The sequence below is a fragment of the Scleropages formosus genome, chromosome 25, assembly GCF_900964775.1.
Source record: "Scleropages formosus chromosome 25, fSclFor1.1, whole genome shotgun sequence".
Taxonomy (NCBI): domain Eukaryota; kingdom Metazoa; phylum Chordata; class Actinopteri; order Osteoglossiformes; family Osteoglossidae; genus Scleropages; species Scleropages formosus.
The window spans coordinates 12,427,196-12,444,917 of NC_041830.1; the positions used below are offsets into that span (position 1 = coordinate 12,427,196).

The 17,722-nt window shown below is 44.0% G+C and overlaps 1 protein-coding gene across 1 annotated transcript in view; it reads left to right on the forward strand.

Moving 5' to 3' along the window:
* The window catches only part of tgfbr3 (transforming growth factor, beta receptor III), an 81,943-nt gene that overhangs the window by 58,998 nt on the left and 5,223 nt on the right, over nucleotides 1-17,722 (forward strand). The window contains exons 7-16 of the mRNA XM_018731245.2: nucleotides 1,731-1,878; nucleotides 5,011-5,203; nucleotides 5,312-5,592; nucleotides 7,842-7,994; nucleotides 8,614-8,766; nucleotides 9,478-9,660; nucleotides 10,937-11,233; nucleotides 12,469-12,592; nucleotides 15,958-16,002; nucleotides 16,200-16,307. Of these exons, the coding sequence (XP_018586761.1) occupies nucleotides 1,731-1,878; nucleotides 5,011-5,203; nucleotides 5,312-5,592; nucleotides 7,842-7,994; nucleotides 8,614-8,766; nucleotides 9,478-9,660; nucleotides 10,937-11,233; nucleotides 12,469-12,592; nucleotides 15,958-16,002; nucleotides 16,200-16,307 (1,685 nt within the window). The remainder of the gene's footprint in view (nucleotides 1-1,730; nucleotides 1,879-5,010; nucleotides 5,204-5,311; nucleotides 5,593-7,841; nucleotides 7,995-8,613; nucleotides 8,767-9,477; nucleotides 9,661-10,936; nucleotides 11,234-12,468; nucleotides 12,593-15,957; nucleotides 16,003-16,199; nucleotides 16,308-17,722) is intronic.

Here is a 17,722-nt window from a genome sequence, read left to right on the forward strand (position 1 = left end):
GTGCCAGCGCGGCGCGCGCCCTTGTCAAGATGATGGCAAACATAACCCAGGGAACATACTTAGCTGGCCTTTCCAAGATCTTATCCATCAGCGAAAAATCTTGTGTACATTTGCATCCAACCACGCTTTTATTTTTGGCAGCTTAAGTTGATGATAAAGTGAAACTGCTTTAATAAATATCGATAGTCCAGTATTCATGTCCACAGCAATTGTAGGAACACATCATTACGATCCATTTTGCAGGCATAAATATTTGCAGCCTGAAAAGTGCAGTGAAAATATATGACTGCATATGGAGCCGGACAGTTGAATCATTAACTGATAGAGGTGAATTGAACAGCTGTGAGGGAACCAGTGTGGTAATACACAGCAACTGTGTCCTCACACAGCCGTCTGCCATCAGAGACAGAAACACGATCCAGTCCAGTCACACTCGTCAAGCTCTTGTCTCAACCTGCTTGCGGTCACCTGTAATTTGATTAAAACAAATCGAAAGAACGCGTAAATATAACCAAGTCTGTGTTTAAAAGACCATCAGTGGTATGAGGAAAGTGTTTTGATAATTCAAAGATAATAAACTGAGCAACGTAGACAGAGAGGAAATGATTGCATTCAATATCCTAATATGGAAAGGAGGTATTGCTTACGATTATTTTATAACGTTATCCATAATCACGTGCACCGATTCTGCTAAAATACCTTTCCTGAAAGTTGTGAAAACATCCAGCGTGAACCTGTGTGGTCTGGCTCACAAGAATTTACTGCATCTCAGCAGTGCCAGTGGAAGGTATAGGTATAGTACTGTTATTGCTGGATGCCCTTTTATATTTTTTTATTTAAGTGTGTATGTGTGTGTATAGTGTGCAGTTATTGCATGTTTTCAGAAAAAACCTTGTGTGGCATTTGATACCAAGCACTTCGAAAAACCGGTCTGGTTTAATTCTGTGTGGTATTATTAAATTTTATGACTTATGAAATAATTGGATATTTTTCTTTTAAATAATGTTAAGCTTGGAAAACAGCTATGTCTGCCAAAGAGTAATTAATGTAAAAAATGCATGTGCTTTGAGTATAACAAGATGCGGCCTGTATTCGTAAATTGGTTTGTTGAAAGAACTTTTTGGAGACTGATTGCGGGGATAAAGCCGTTTGATCCATGTGCTTATGTGCTGCTTTCTTTTTGTCTACATCTGTGTGCGTCTGTCCCCAAATGTGTTTGTGTTTAACTCTGCGTGACATTAAGTCTTTGTGGATATATTGAAAAAGTTTTTTTTTTTTTTTTTTTTTAAAGATTTATGACCAATTGGTATTTCAGACTAGCTTTCTGACTTGCTGAGAAATATTAATAAATGGATTGCATCCAGTGTGGATGCTGGAGATTAAAGTGTCTTACACAGGAACACCTGAGTGTTTGGTATTAGTGTGTGAATCCTGCAAAGAGACAAAACCCCAGAGACAATTCCTGCAGAGCACGGGGTTATGGGGAAATACAGTGGCCATGCTGTGCAGAACTGTGGCCAGGCCACAGCGTAGTGGAAGCTCTTTGCTCCACATATGTCCTGCTTCTCCTGGGCCCTGTGCCAGATTCCTAATCAGTTGGCCAGACATGGGAGACATGATAATATGGAAGGAGTATGATAAATTTCCAGTGTTTGCGTTCCAGAGGTTTTTTACGACCCCCCCCCCGGCTCTCCCATCCCGCAAATTTCTCTTGCCTGTTTCCACAACAGCGCCTTCCAGGTGGACGTGACCGTGGACATCGGACCACTGGATCCCCATCGGATACTTCAGCGCAACCTGGTGCTCCTGCTGAAATGCGAGAAGTCCGTGAATTGGGTGGTCAAAGCCCACGGCATCACGGGCAAGCTAGAAGTCCTGGTGCGTAGCCATGGGCAGGTCCCTATCCCCCTCTCACCTCCCCCACCAACACATCCTGGACTGCAGATGGAAACTAGCACCTGCTTGCACGTCTTCTCATTTCATCATCGCTCCTTGGACTAATATAGTGGCACCACATTTGCGGTGGCAGTCAGACACCACCTGTCACACACCCTGGGGCTGTGGAGTCGACTTCCCCTGCAGCGTCGTCACTGAAAATGTTTTCACACCATAAACTAGCACTGTCACAGGCAAATAAAATTTGTCACCTGCATGACGGGTGAAACCATACCCTGCACTTGACTCTTGGCTGGTGACAAAGAAGCACGGGAACGGAAAACGCTTTTTTTTCCCCTTGTAAATTATATAATTTTTTTTAACTTAATGCAAACATATATAAAAATTGTGCTTTTTATGTAGCACAATATAAAACTAAAACCAAATTGTAATATTAATACAACATATGGCTTTCTGGAGGAGATATATTACTAATGAAGGCGGTTTCTTTTGTAGTGGCACAAATAAAGAGGAAAAAACCCATTGCATTCCATTTGTGATCAAAGGTCACCTCAAAAGAAACCCTTCGCAATTATGCCTCCTGACACCTTCCTCATTACATGGGTGGCCTCATTCCTTGAAGAACAAGGAAGGTTATTGTGTGCACGGTGCCGGTGATCCAAAAGGTTAATTAATTACAGTCCACTTAATTAATTACAGGTCATCTCAGCTGCCCATTAGTGCTTGAGTTCATTGTTCATTCATTCATCAAGTTCATTGTTATGCAGTTAGCAGATGAATTCATGTCTCCGTCCTCTTGCCCTGATCACGTTGATGAGTCATTGGAGTATCAGGATCAGGCCCCTTCAACTGGAGTGGGATGGGAGCAGGGGGAGGTCATTCAGAGTCGCATAACCCCAGTAGTGCAGAGATACTGAGAGCTGGGGTGGATTTGGAAAGTGGAAAGCCGCTTATAGTCATTACAAAAATGTGTCACAAAACTGGACGAGTGGTGAGAAACTAGTCCTTTGCAGCATTAACTGATTAATATTAGCAATTATAATTAGTGGATCTAATGTTTCTTTCTTATTTGATCACTGTCGATTGTTATGCCTTTATGCACACACTACAACCAGGAATCACTCATGTTATTAAGTATTATTGCACCTTACCCCAGGGTGACTTTAATTACATTTGCACACCAGGCCACTTGAAATTGTTCATCTGTTTGTACAGCTAGGTAATTTTTAACTCTGTCAGTTTAAATACTTTGTTCAAGGGGCCTGTAGTGTCAACTGGAATTTTATCCGAGGTCCTTGGACTGCAGCGTGGTTGCTGTAACCTTTACACCACCTGCTGCCCCATGTCTGTGTTGTGGTGGTAGTCTGTTCATCTGTGTGTCTCCTTGTGTGTGTATTTGTGAACAAAGCACCATCTGACCACAAAGGACAGAAATGTGGGACACACATGTGATATGATAGCCTGGTAAAATCAAGGCTGTGCTACCGTGGGTAGGAATGGCGGTAGCGGAGGCAGAGTGGTGCCCGTGGGAAACGGCTGTGGGAAGGGATTAGCGTCCGTTAGCCGCTAACAAGCCCGGCAACTGGGGAACAAATGCGGAATTCAGGCGGAACTGGATGCTGCCGCGTCGCGCCGCTGATCACAAGAAAAGGCCTTGAAAGCAAATCACATAGGCGGTCAGCTTATCTGCCACAGCGGCTTTTTCGATTTGTGTTATAGTGCCATAACAAAGCGCACTTACTTGTGCGCTACTTTGGAAGTTATTACCAAGATAACGAAGCAGGACAGTTGATTACCGGTAAAAACACCGCAAAATTAAAACTGATCCAGTAGATTTTGTAGAATCGGTCAGAGCTTTTTTAAAGTGGCCTTATCTGTGAAGTCGGTGTTTCCAGGAACAGATAGTGGACAGGAAGTGATGCGAACCGTGTGCTAATAGGCCGCGTTTGTCACTCCGTGCGAAGTGTCGCCTTCTCTTTGCTTATCTAGCAAGGAAGGGGAAGAGTGGGCTACCATGTTTTTCTTAGAGAATCCTTGATAATCTATAGTGGTGTCCATATTCATTATAAATATAAACAAAAGAGCTATGTGTCATTGTCAAAAATCCAGGAAAACCTTGAGCTTTTTGCAGATACTCTTAAAACAAATGTTCATATGTGAGCATTATGTTTTTGTAATTTTAATAAGCTTGTATTACACATCGGCTGAGGTCTTGGTGGCCAGTCCGCCATGATGAACTTCCAGATTCTTGATGTCCTTAGGCATACTCTGTGTGTGTGTGTGTGTGTGTGTGTGTGTGTGTGTGTGTGTGTGTGTGTGTGTGTGTGTGTGTGTGTGTGTGTACAATGAAAATGTCTGATTTTAAAGTGGCTTATAAAATCACATTTCGTTACTCGTTTTAGAGTTCATACTAAAAATGTATACTTCTATGATCATTATATATTCATGAATTTGAGCCTAGTTAGCTACAGTGCAACAATGTGAAATGCTGATAATACCGAAAACACACACACACACACACACACACACACACACACATTTTCAGAACCGCTTGTCCCATACGGGGTCACGGGGAACCGGAGCCTAACCCGGCAACTCAGGGCGTAAGGCTGGAGGGGGAGGGGACACACCCAGGACGGGACACCAGTCTGTCGCAAGGCACCCCAAGCGGGACTCGAACCCCAGACCCACCGAAGAGCAGGACTGTGGGCCAACCCACTGCGCCACCGCACCCCCCTCAATACCGAAAACATTCAATACATTTTGTAATATACACACAATATTGGAAGCGCTTTTTGGACACAAAAAGTGCTGCTACACATGTCAGTTAAAAATTAAGCTACATTTATCAACATTTTTTTCCATCAGTATTCCATCAAGTCATTTTGAAGTTCCACTGTTGAAATGGTTAGCTGGTTATCATTGTGTATTGTAAAGTCAACTGCTGGTGTAGTAATCTCATGGTAAATGAGTTTACTAATTGTAAATCTCATGGTAGCCTAAACCTGTAAGTCACCTAAAGGCACCAACTGCAGAATGAGTAGTAATAACTATTACAAGAAATGGGCTTGAGATCCACTACAGCTGACACCCTGTTTTCCCACTCTCTTGTAGACGTCAGATAGCATTAGCATGGATTATGAAACGGAAAGGAGTATGCAGGTGTCTAAAGTTCAGAAAAATCTGGACCTGCCCCTGGGCTCTCAGGCTCTGATCCGATGGGCTGAGGAGCATGGCTACAGCCCCGTGACCTCCTTCACCAGCACCCCGGTGGCCAACCACTTCACTCTGCGGCTGAGGGAACCAGGTGGGTGCCTTGGCCTGAATCGCCCTCAACTGAGAGTTTAGTTGCAGCGGAAGGGGAGAAGGAACTGTGGCGAAAGCGATCACTCACTATTGCCTTGTGTACATACAGAGGTACCTGAAGATATCCTGAAGAGCAAATTCCCTCCAGAGCTGGCTATCCTTCGGCACTCCAATGTGCACCCAGGCCCCGGGGGTGTTGCCCCTCGCCTGGGGCTGCGTTTCCCCTTCCCCCATGGTGGTGGACCCCTTGACCTTGGGAGGCCCTTCCTCCCTTATGATTCCCTGGGAGACATGGATCTTGAGGAGCAGCAGGGAGTCCTGAATGTAGGCCTCAATGTCCAGTGTGAAGAGCACAGGATGGTGGTCATCCTGGATGAGGAGAGCCTACAGGTAGGCAGCTACCCACTTACCATATTCAGTACTTTTGCTGCGTGAGTTGTCAGTCATAATCAACTGATGCAATTTGTATAAAGTCCTTACAACCCCAAAGCTCATTTTTCCATTCTTCCTACTGTACACATATGCTGGACACATGTGTTTTCATCTCATTACCTTCTTACTCAAAAAGAGTGCATGCTTCAGTGCCAGTCCAAAGTTTGAGTACACATTTTGAAACTTGTTAACCAAATACCTCCTGTTTGTGAAGGGCGTGAATGGTGCACCCACAAAGCCCTCGGCATCACAACTGACCCCACTCGCCCCTCCTATGGTCTCTTTGTCCCCCTGCCATCCGGCAGAAGATACCATACTATCTGTACCATCTCCTCCAGACTGTGCAACACCTTCTTCCCTCAGACTGTGAGAATCAATCCTTAAGAGCATAAACCTCCAGACCATCCGCACACTACATATACAAAAGGAAAGACTGCACAAGTCACTTGAACATGGCACATGACACTTTATATAAAAAGCACATGTCAATGCGAAGCAAAATAACACGTTACGCAATCACTGACTCTTCTGCACCTCCACTCCAAAGTTGGGTATTACCCCCCAAAAATCTACTTGTATTGTTAAATTCTTCGTTAAATTCACTGTCACCCTATTTATTTATTGTGTTCCTATAGTTCACACCTCTGTCTCTATTGCTGTCTTTAGTGTCTAGTGTCGGTGTCTATTGTATATTTTGTATATTGTCGCCAGATACTGGCCTGTGTACTGCACTGTCGTGTATTTGCACTTGACTTGCACTTTATGTCCTATTTGGCACAGAGGTCCAAAAAGAAATGAAATTAGTTTCCCCCTGTATATGTAACTCATCTGTAGGTGGAATAACAATAAAGTTGTCTTTGACTTTAACTAAAGGGTGGCTTACAGGAGGAATCCAAGATTGACAGGAAATTTTCTTTTATTTCCAGTTTCTGGTATTTTCACAAACTGATGTAAATTATCAGTAATGGGGAAAAAAAAGCCAGCAAGTGTACTAAAATTTTTCACTAATGCTTTGTTTGCACTGTAATTTAAATATGCTTTGTTTAATATTAACAGCTAGTCTGTGTTATTCCTGCCAGTAGACCCACTGCATTGATTTAACTTGATCCAAAATTTACAGTTTGTTTTCCACCAAAACTTTGATTTATAGTGTGGTATAAACGTATTTGTCTTTTCTTTGTGCCCTGCTTGTGAAAATCTATTCTACACATCAGATTTTCTGTACTACAGGGTCTCATTGTTGACACATTGTACCCTTTGGCCATTCGTTTTCTATTACTCTAAACATCAGTCCATGAAGACTTTGACTTTTGTATAAATGCAACTGCAGATTACTGTTTAGAAGCAGAAATGCAACGTTAGGGTTATGTGGGGAAAAACCTTGATTTTTAGATTTTGCTCACAAATAGTGTTGCCAGCAAGTTTGCAAAGTCTTCTTAGTTGGATACATAAGGGAGCATGGGGGGCATTATTCTATGTAGTCTACTAGCTCATATGCGTTTATAATTGTCTAAGTTTTAATGAGGTCTTGAAAACAACAGATGGTGGAAAATTATGTTTGGATCTATTAGGCGAGAGCTTTTCCATGAAAGCTGTCGAGTATTATGAAACAGCCGCAAAATGCCAAGCACTGAACGTCGAGTGCCTGGTTCTCAGGCCAGTGGCATGCAGTTAGTGTTTACGGCTCGCCGCCTAGACGGTCTGATTTCTTCCAGGCAGAGTGTGGTCGTCGTGTCCCACTTTGGGCACCAAAACACGGGCTGGGGACAGCAGGCCACATCAGAGCTCAGCTTGAAACCCTCCCACTGCAATAAACATAGTTCTGATGCAGGCTTGGATCATCTCTTGGTTTTTTAAATTTATTTATTTATTAAATTGGGATGTGGAGCAGGAGAATGAGAACATCCTTTAAAATCGTTCCCGATACTGGCAAGTTGTCGTGGAAAAATCTGCGGCCTGTTGCTGAGCTCTGAAACGGTACCGCTGTGGTGATGTCACCAATTCAAATGGTCCAGACAATGGATGGTTTCCCTGTGACAGAAGACTATTTTTGGTTACTAATAATAGCTCGGAGCATGTTGACAGGTGATTCCAGTATTTGGAGAACAGATAGCACGAAATCCACACTATAAGATATTGAACTGCAATGTGTTGATGCGGTAGTGCTCATCCTGGAGGTAGATTGACTTATGGCCAACCTTTTCCAGGCAAGTGGCTTTCGAGACGCTGAGCTCACCCTCCTGGACCCGTCATGCAAGGCCCGGTCCAATGGCACCCACTACATCTTGGAGACCTCCCTGACAGGCTGCCAGACTGCCAAAGTCTCTATCCAAAGCTCCACTATTGTCTACATCAACAAGGTGAGTAGACACACAGGAATACAAATCAAGTGGGAACTCTGTGGGGTTGGTAGGAGTGAGGAAATGCTGACTGTGTGTTGACTGGGTCATCAGCAGTGAAGTCATCGCTGGCTTACAGCACAACCGTTGAAACCAATTCAAAGTCTAGCAGCACTCTAACATGACAACTGTATTCCCACGTCACTCTCTAACTCACCAGATAGGTCCCCTTCATCCCACTCTTCCTTCTTTTCTCAAGACTTTCTGACCCCTCTTGTTGTGAACATGACTGCATCGCAGTATTAGTTCTGCCAGTGCAACATGTAAGGTCAAACATTATTTTTGGTCTTGTCTTTTTTACTACTAAATTTTAAGGCATTTCCTGGAATGGTCCTTTGGTTTTGATGTCGAAATCTCTGTGGTTTGTCTGTCTTAATTCCAGCTCATCTGTTTCCAAGTGTTTTGGCGGATATCTTCTTGATTGTGTGACGTTCAGCCGCAGTTTATATCCTCCCTGGCTCTGACGACTCGAGTAGCATCATTCAAGCCAGCAATTTAGAGGGATTGGTTGTCTGTTGTGGAAATTTAAAATCTCTCTGCCTTCAAGTTTAACTGTTGCTTTTTACTTTTTGATGGGTAGGTCCTGATCAACCAGTCAGAGCCAGTGGACAGTAGCGGTGACCTTGTAGACTACGAGGACCTGGAGTCGGGAGATACCGGCTTCCCCTCGGACACCGAAGGTCACATACAAGCTATTCTTGGGTTTGGGGACCCAGTGCTTCCATCCATCTCGGTAGGCCTTCGTCTCCTTCATTCCTGGCAGCCATTCCCAGTCACTTCCAGAAACTAGTCTGGCACACAGTTATAATGCATATTCCACTCTGCAGTTCCAAGAGTGCCTCATAAGCTGCAAAAACTTGCTATGAAAATCGACTGCCAATAGACTTCCTTAACTCACCTTAAATCAACAAGTCTGTCTTCACTCATCTTAAAGAAACAGAATGTCGGTTTCCAGTCTGAATTTATGCACCTTAACATATGTATATTTACCACACATAATTATTCTTTCACATAATTCATGGGTTAAAGAATCACTGTAGATTAATCATCTCTTTTAGACGGTGATGAACAGTGATAATACCCATCTGATGAGGAGCATTAAGTCTGGGAGAAAGGCATCACCGTGTGTATGAATCATGTCCAAATGCTGTGACTGCCATCACTCTGTCCCCAATGTTCTTGGACTCCAGTAAAAGCCGTCCTGGCACATCACTGTGACCGAGAGCTCATCCTTCCAAGTCTTCTCTGTAATGTCTGTCTCTTGACCTTATCCTGACCTGTTTTGGAGGGCTGCTGCTCTTTCTGTACCTAGGTGGGATCCAGAGAAAAAACTAATTTCTTTTTATGGTTTGGGACAGAAGCACTTTTCATGTCACAGTCTTGGGGGTGTATACCTGGACCTCTCATCCACTAACTGTTGTTCTCCTGTTTGTGCCCCACCCAGTTTAACTGCTCGTACAGGAAGCCACAGGAAGCCATGATGCCCAAGTTCCCTTGGACTGGGCCCAGAAAGTCTCCCATCAACCACAATGTGACATTCAGCATGGAGCTCTATGACTCGGACAGATCCCTTTCAACAACGTCCCAGATTCTCCGCATCACTGACAACAAGCCCATTTATGTAGAGGTGAAACATTAGTGTCCCTTATGCAAATATGTATTTCTTGTCTCATTCACACAAATAAAGGCATATCCAGTACCAAAATTATTAAGCATTAAAAACATCCTGCATTAAACACATGAAGGTGTTATCTCTGAGATCTGTGTTTGTAATTGTGGTTTGTGTAGTTTTACTGAATTTCTGGGGAGAGAACAAGTGAGTGCAGGTGTGTGTCCAGTGTTTATGTATTAGATATGTAGATGTTTGCATCTTCCTTTAACTGTCGCGTTTTTCCCAACAAGGAAAGGTGAATCTCTTCAAATGATAAAACATTTAGTCTGGTCTGTAGCTGAGCTCAGCTGCTGTCTGGGCTGGCCCTGACTGTTTGGTTCTTCTGTCAATGCTGCTTCCATCTTCCTTTAACCCTTTCGGGTCCCGAATTCCTGTTAGTTCCCACTGTTCCAACAACTAACAGAGAAGGATTTCTCCCCGACCGGGTGCATGGAGGCGAGAAAAGAAATCTTGGAGTGGGCTGGTAAAGCCAGGTGGTTTTTATGAGACTGTCTTTGAGCTGGTGATGGATGGTGGATTCCTGGGGTGACAGTTGCACTGGTGTTGCAGATGTCCAACCAGCAGGACACAGAGACGAGTCTGTGGCCCCTCTCGCCCCCTCTCTCCCCTGCACAGGACGCAACTAACATTCTCAGTGTTTGTAGAGAATACCAAAAATGGTGGCATCCCACGGCATCCTCAGGCAGCTCTGGTAATTTATGGTGTCTTTCATTTTTTCATTTTCTAAAGGAAAACATTTGTTTAAAGGATGTACCACCGGGCCTTCATTGGCAGGAGAAATAGATACTGTCAGAAACAGACGTGACATCAGGGACAAGACTGCAGGCTGCTTTTGTTTGTGACTTCAGTTGGGCATCCATGCAAACCATAGCATGCGTATTTCGTGGTGTTTCGAGACTGTGAGAGGGAGAACATCCAGAGGGTAATGAGACGTGGGAAAGCTGTGTGCTTTTGCCGATGGAAGGAGATTAATTGATGAAGGGATGGGACCTTTTCTCCTTCTTGGAACAGGGACCTCTTTGACACTCTTCTTGCTGGTTTTTGTCCTCATAAAAAGCAGATGCTGAACTCTGATGGCCTGTTTCTACTGCAAAGGACTGCCAACATAATATGCACTTCACAAAAGGCTTCAACTTGTAAAAAGTTCTAGTTCCAGAGGTTGCAGTTCAAATGCATGATACTGATTAGTGACTCTCTGTTTAATGGGAACCTTTTGTGTGATTTGTTGCAGGTTTCAGTACAAAAAGCAGACCAAGATCTTGGTTTCATGATCCAGACGTGCAACATTTCGCCCGATCGGAATCCCAACACTATGTCCAACTACACTCTCATTGAGAACGTCTGCCCCACGGATGAGTCAGTGACGTACCTCCCCCAGACCCCGGCTCTTAGAGGCCGTTCAGAACACATGGACAGGAAGAGGTTCAGCTTCACCTTCCGGTCAAAGCTCACTGAGACCAGCCTATTCCTCCACTGTCAGATGTCCCTGTGTTCCAAAGGCCACCATGACAACCAAGATCTGCTAAAGGTGAGCACTTCTGCAGTTGTTCTCCCTTGCTGGAGTGTCCCTCGGACACTAGCGTTGCACCATGCTCTCCACATTCTCACTCACGCCCATTCTCAGAGTGAATGGGGACATAAATCTCCAAATGTTTTCCAGGTAATTGTATCCACCTGAATAGAATTCCGTGTCTTGTTACTGATTCAGACTTGTTAACCAATCCCGTAGCCTAGCATTCCACATCAGCTCCACTTTTCCAATATTTCAAATTATGTCACTGTCTCATTTTTTTGGAGGAAAAGAGACGGATTTGATTGGTTCTCCAGTGTGAAGCTCGATTTGTTTTCAAGGCCTGGTTTGAAGCCTTAAGAAGGGATTTGGAGAGAGATGAGAAAGATAATATTGTAGAAATTAGTTATGGTTTTTCTATAATTGTACGTGTGGTTTGCGGTCAGAAGGATCTTGTCCTTAAGGTGCAGCTGTGTAATGATGCTGGAACTGTGTTCATTTTAATGACTTATGGCAGTGGCTTCAGGGTTGATGTTTCATAAGATTTATTCATAAATTGCACTATGAACTATGTGCAGTGTGTCCTGTTCCAGTACCAAACTTAAAACACTTTCAACTCCTGCCAGCACGTATTCAGTTGTTTTTTTTAAGGATTTGCTTAGACTTTGGACAATGTATATAACCAGAAATGTAATATCAGGCCAGAGGCCTGCGAGAAAATCTTCTTCACAAAATTAAATAGCCATTTTCAAAAAATCATTTAAAATATGAGAGGCATGGTGATGCAGCACCTAGGCTGTGGGTTAAGATATGGTTTAGACTCCTGGGTATGCTGGTTTCCTCCCACAATCCACTGACATGTTTCAGGTGATTTTGTGACTTTAAACTGCCTGTAGTGTGTGCATATTAGTGTGTATGATTGTCCTGCAATGGATTTGCATCCCATCCAGGGTGTACCTTGCTTCATGCTCTATAGTTATGGAATAGGTTCTGGACCACCACAACCCAGGATTGGACAAACAATTAATGGTAATGGATAAATAAATGTAAAATACAAACAGGCTCAAAATTCTGAAAGGAGCCAAGGCTAAATCACAGGAGAATGGAGTCTTGTGAGCAATGTGTGCATTTAAAGTAGTACATTTGTTACGTTCTCTGACAGTGTGGTTTTGAAAGTGCGCCCAGTTATCTGAGTGGAATAAAGCGAGAGCGTTGATAGTTCTGACCTGGTATCGTTCTATGTCCTTCTACAGTGCATGACTCCAGAAGAGGCCTGCAGGTCCATCAACATTGACATGATCATGGACATGATGAGGAACTCCAGGACGTCGACCCGCCCGCTGTCTGTGGGATCTAACCAGAAAACCCTGGAGCCAGGTAGTATCCACAGAACAACCCCCTCTCCCCTTCACATAGCCAAAAAAAGTTGTCTTCAGTTGACAGGAAGCTGGTTGAGGCCTGTTAAATGGCAAAGATGGGGAGGACAAAGGCCGTGCTGAAAGCTGTCATGTAGACATGACAGGCAGCGACGAGGGCCTCAGCGTGCCACAACATATTGAAATCTGCTGGCTTGTCTAGCCTGGGGCCACTGAAAAGCCGAGGTTGGACTTGATTACTCTTGTCCACTAAAGGTTAGGTTGCGTCCTTCACTCGGAGTGAGTCAGCGTGTGGGCGTGTGGAGCCCAGGGGGATGGGGGAGCAGGCCCAGGATGCGTAGACCTCGGCGCTTCCGCACAAGCTCGTACACATTTCAACAACACGAATGGGGAGAAGAAATGGAAACAGAGCAAGAAACTGCAGTTGTTTTCACTTAGCGACTCCCCCCTCCTGGCTCTCGTCTGTATGTGAGGCCAGGGGGCCTAGTGGGGGGCCCTCAGCAAACAAGGCCCTAATCACAGGGCTGTGTATTTGCAAGAGCACATATGGCACCAGAGAAACATGGAGCGGTACTGCCGTCATCTTTTACTAATTATGATCTAATCGGAGATAGGGTGATGTCATGACATGGTAATGGTGATCATTACAGCCAGTGCTCTCATACCAGTGAACTTTCAAGTGGCATCCCGACAGTGACGTTAACCCACCTCGCAGGGGGGCTTGCTTTTTTATTCCTCACACTAATTTGGAAACATGTTATGTGTGAATGGCTGTTTTCAGCACCGTTCCTCAACTCAGGTGCCGTGTGTTCACTCGGCCCGCTCTCACTCTCGCCTGGACTGTTAAAGCGAATATTGAAGATTCTGCCTTTTGAAATGATATGGGATGGTAAACAACATCCCATCCGTTGCGTGAAGGGTATTTGAACCTAAAAAAACAGGTGGAAAAAACCTAACCTGGACCATGTTGTGTCCTTATATGCATGCAGACTGCCTGTCTGTCAATGACAACTCACTGAGTACGGGTTGGTTTTTTTTCATGGGGTTTGCAATTAAGTAAACGCAGATATGCTGTGAAAGTAATGAGAAAAGCGCCTGGTGCCTCAAGTGTGTTTATAGTACAAAGGCATCTCTCATGCAGAGATGGCAAAGGAAACAAGCAGCCTTTCATACGGCACGATCCCACACTGGACGGGATCCTCAGGCGTTCGGACTAATCTCCCAATCAAAGAGAGCTGTTTGTGGGAGCTTCAAACCACAGCCGTGCCGTTTCATTACCCAGCGACCACTGTAAATCGGTCCTTTCTGCTGCAGCTGGACGGGGATCGCCTTCGACTCATTCATTTCCCTTACCTAACTCTTCGGTCGCCTCAGCCGGCCAAATGAGGAGATTATGTAAAGCCTCCTTGGGCTGATGTTCATTTGAAGAGCTGTGAGATCAAAGGTGGAAAGAAGGCAGGGAGTGATGAAAAGGATAGTTTTGGACCCCTTTGCCAGAATGGGCCTTTGGGGGGGCGGGTGCTGTTGGCTTGGCAGCCCTCTGGGGGCGAGAGAAGTCAAGTTGTATGGCCTGATGCTACCTGGCCGTAGGAGAAGTGCCAGAAAGAGGGAATGGGTCGGAGTGTGGCATGCCGCGTCCCGCAGCCATGGGTACCAGAGCTACAGTACATCAGGGAGGAACCTCTTGGTCCTCCGTTATTGTGAGCTTCTCTCTAAGTGTAGGCTCGAGCACTCACCTTAATACAACTGTACCAGAGGTGACTCAAAGCTGAAATATTTGTGCCGCCCTGAACATTTACATTTATTCATTTAGCAGACGCTTTTCTTCAAAGCGACATACATCTCAGAGAAAATACAATGTGTGCATTACATTAGGAGAAAGAGATATAGCTGCAGATGTGTGACTCTTAAGTACAGTTAGTTTGTTTCTTTCCACTTTATGCACCGATGGTCATCGCACGAGTAGGTGCACGAAACTCAGGATAGACTAATCCTTAGCGCCTTCCTACAAATTTAAAAAAAAAAGAAACAAATGTATAAATTAAAGCTCATTTGAATAACAAGACTGTATTGTCGGCATCAGTGTGTCTCACTGTAATACGTCCGCCAGAATCTGATGTCATCTAGATGATGGCTTTTGTGTGGCCAAAATTCAGCCAATGAAAAATAAAAAAAAAAAAAAGAAAAAGAAAAATACAGCTTAATATTTTTTTCATGTCTCAATTCTACCATTAATTGTATGTTTATTATCTAATGCTCTTTCACAAAACTGGTTGCATCTGTTCTTCATTTTTTTTTTCTTCTCTCAAGTTAAGTTGTTCTTTTGAAGTATTTTGCTTGAGATGCCGCTCTACTGCTGGATCAGGGTCAGAGGTCACCTCTTAGCCCTTCTCCATTCTCTCCTGTGGCCTGGGAACTGTGCTTACGGCCAGTGCTGCTGCTCAGTCCTGCCTTTCCCACCTTGAGACCCTTGATAGGGGGACTCTTGGCCTCAGGCTGCCCCTTGTAAGGACCTGTCAAAGCTTGACAGCCAAGAATGAGAATCCCATGGTGATCTCTTCAAGAATAGCCCCCATTGTTAGTTCTCCCAGGTTGGTCACAAAAGTATCATTGTAGTGGAGGAGTGGACATAACTTGAGAAAATGTCCCTTTTTAAATACCATTCATAGTTAGAAAAAGATTAAAAAGAAGTAGCAAAGATGCTGTTTCTGCAGGAGTCTTTATTCGTAGGACAAATATTTCCTGGCAGGTTATGTAAGCCCAGCGGAGGCAGCCTGATGGAAGTGTGCTCTGAGAAATAGTTGAAAATACAAATGTTGGACGATTGACCATGTAGCTTTTGTCTTGCACAAATAATATAGTCCATGATAAACACCAGTCATGTATTTTAGCAAGTTACATCTGCAATGACAGTATTTGTTGAACATTGAAACTGTCCTTTTACATGTCTGTCAAGATTCCAGTCTCCAAAAATTCATGGTTACACATCAGATTTTATTAAGAGTCACTTATTAGAGTATATGCAACTATTTTACTTGGTCAGAAATTATACTGGTTTGAAACATTTTTAATAATACATATTGAAAATCATGATTAATAGTAATGTGTGCGTTTTTTTTATGTATTTTCATTATTAAGCACATGGCACCAGAGGCGCTTCTCTCTCACTTACACTGGTTGGCAAGTATAGTGTTATTGTATGATTATTCATACCCATTTATACAGCTGCGTAATTTTTACTGTATCAGTTCAAGGTATGTGCCACGCCTTAGGGTGCTGCAACAAGAGTGTGAGTCAAACCTGGGTTCTTCCGTTTGAAGAGAATGGCTCTAACTACTGTGTGTCGTTGCTGTTTTGTCGTTGCAGTCCCTACCACCCAAACGAACCCCCCAGAACTCCCCAGTGGTAACTGTAAGTACACCTGGTTTGCATGGAAAGAGTTTGAATAGACAGTTATAGAGTAGCACAGGACTGATCAGAAAATTAGGTGTCAGTGTCGTCAGGCTGCTGGCTGACTAGATAAAAAGTAAACACAGTCAGCAATGATTATTTGTTTTATCTGACCGACATGCGATGGGTTAAAGCAGTCTGGTGTCTTTGGTTTGCAGATCCACGGCACGGCCTGGACACTCCCACAGTGGTGTGGATTGCCTTTGCAGCCTTCGTGATTGGAGCTCTGCTGACCGGAGCCTTGTGGTTCATCTATTCACACACAGGTACACAAGCTTGCATGTGTTTCCAGACTGCAGTCCCTCGAGGTTTTGAACAAAGCAAGTGTGCGGCCCCAGCTCCATAGGAATGTCAAGATGCAGTAGTTTTTTTTTTTTTTTTTTTTTTTCTCCTTCTTCTCTGTGCACAGTATTTCAGTGTATCCTGTTTGTCAGCAAAATGAAACCTTTGTTTTTTGACCAATGGAATGTCGTGAAGGAGGGCGGGGGTCTTGGTCGGTCGTATTCATAGCACAGCGATGCGAGGGCACTGGGAATCCCCTTGTGCTCCTGCCACTGTTTCCTCTGCCACCGAGGCCCCCTAGCTCCACACAGGAAGACACACAATGAAGCTGCTGAAATTCCCCAGGGAAGAACTCAAGGATTCATGGTAACTTTGGGGGTCAGCTGACACGTCCATCTCAATCCCAGCCCCTGGTCGCTGGTTCCTGTATCCGTCATGGTAACTGACCCGTGGAAAACCCCCTGTCCTTGAATATTGCACCATTCTGATCTGCTCATCATGGGCTGCCATAAGGTATGATAAAAAAAAAAATCTGCAAAGTGTAACCAGGAGAAATTTTCCACATCTTAAGAACTGGCGACAGTGTGTGTGCTGTGAAAATAAATTCCCAGCAGGACAAAGTGGATGCTCTCTATATTCTCCAGCAAACAGAGTCCTCAAAGAGTGTCTTGTTTTTGGGGATGAGAGGTCAAATGAACTCTAGCTCAGTATGGCTATTTATTTAAAGAGGGTACTGGTTTACTGCAATTTTGTTACAAGTGTGCTGTATCTATATACGAACTGCTGCAGAGGAGCTGGGAAGATGTGGCACCCATATCCTGGTCAATCTTGTCAACCAATAGCTGAAAGTCACAAAACTAATTTCTAGCAAATGAACTCATACTTTTGACTGTTTCTGTATGCAGTTTAAAAACTAACTTTACAATTTTCTAGTTGCCTGTAATGTACAATATGTGGTACTGTCAGTAAATTCTGAGAGTGGCCACTGTGTGACACTGCTGAGCTCTCATAATTTATGGCTTGCAACCACAGCATAACAGTGGTTGCAGGAACAATTATAATGTAGCAGCAATCAGGATGCTGTCAGTTTGTTAAAGTGACCCCCATCTTCCTCCTGAGCTGGGAAAGTGATGTCTATTGTCCCAGCCCAATGTCCTAAAATGGACATGGCGTGAGACCCAACTTGACCCCAGTGTCTTTATTTTTGAAATCCTTTTTTAAGAAAAATAAAATCTAAAATACCATCTGAATACGGATTTCAAAAGAGCAGAAGTTACTCTGAAAATAGCCCCCTTGCTCTCTGGGGGCACAGAAAAATAAACGGCAAGGACCAGAAACAATACATTCTGCGTACACGCAGGAACCAGTTGCCCTAAACTGGGCAGCTATTCCAAACATT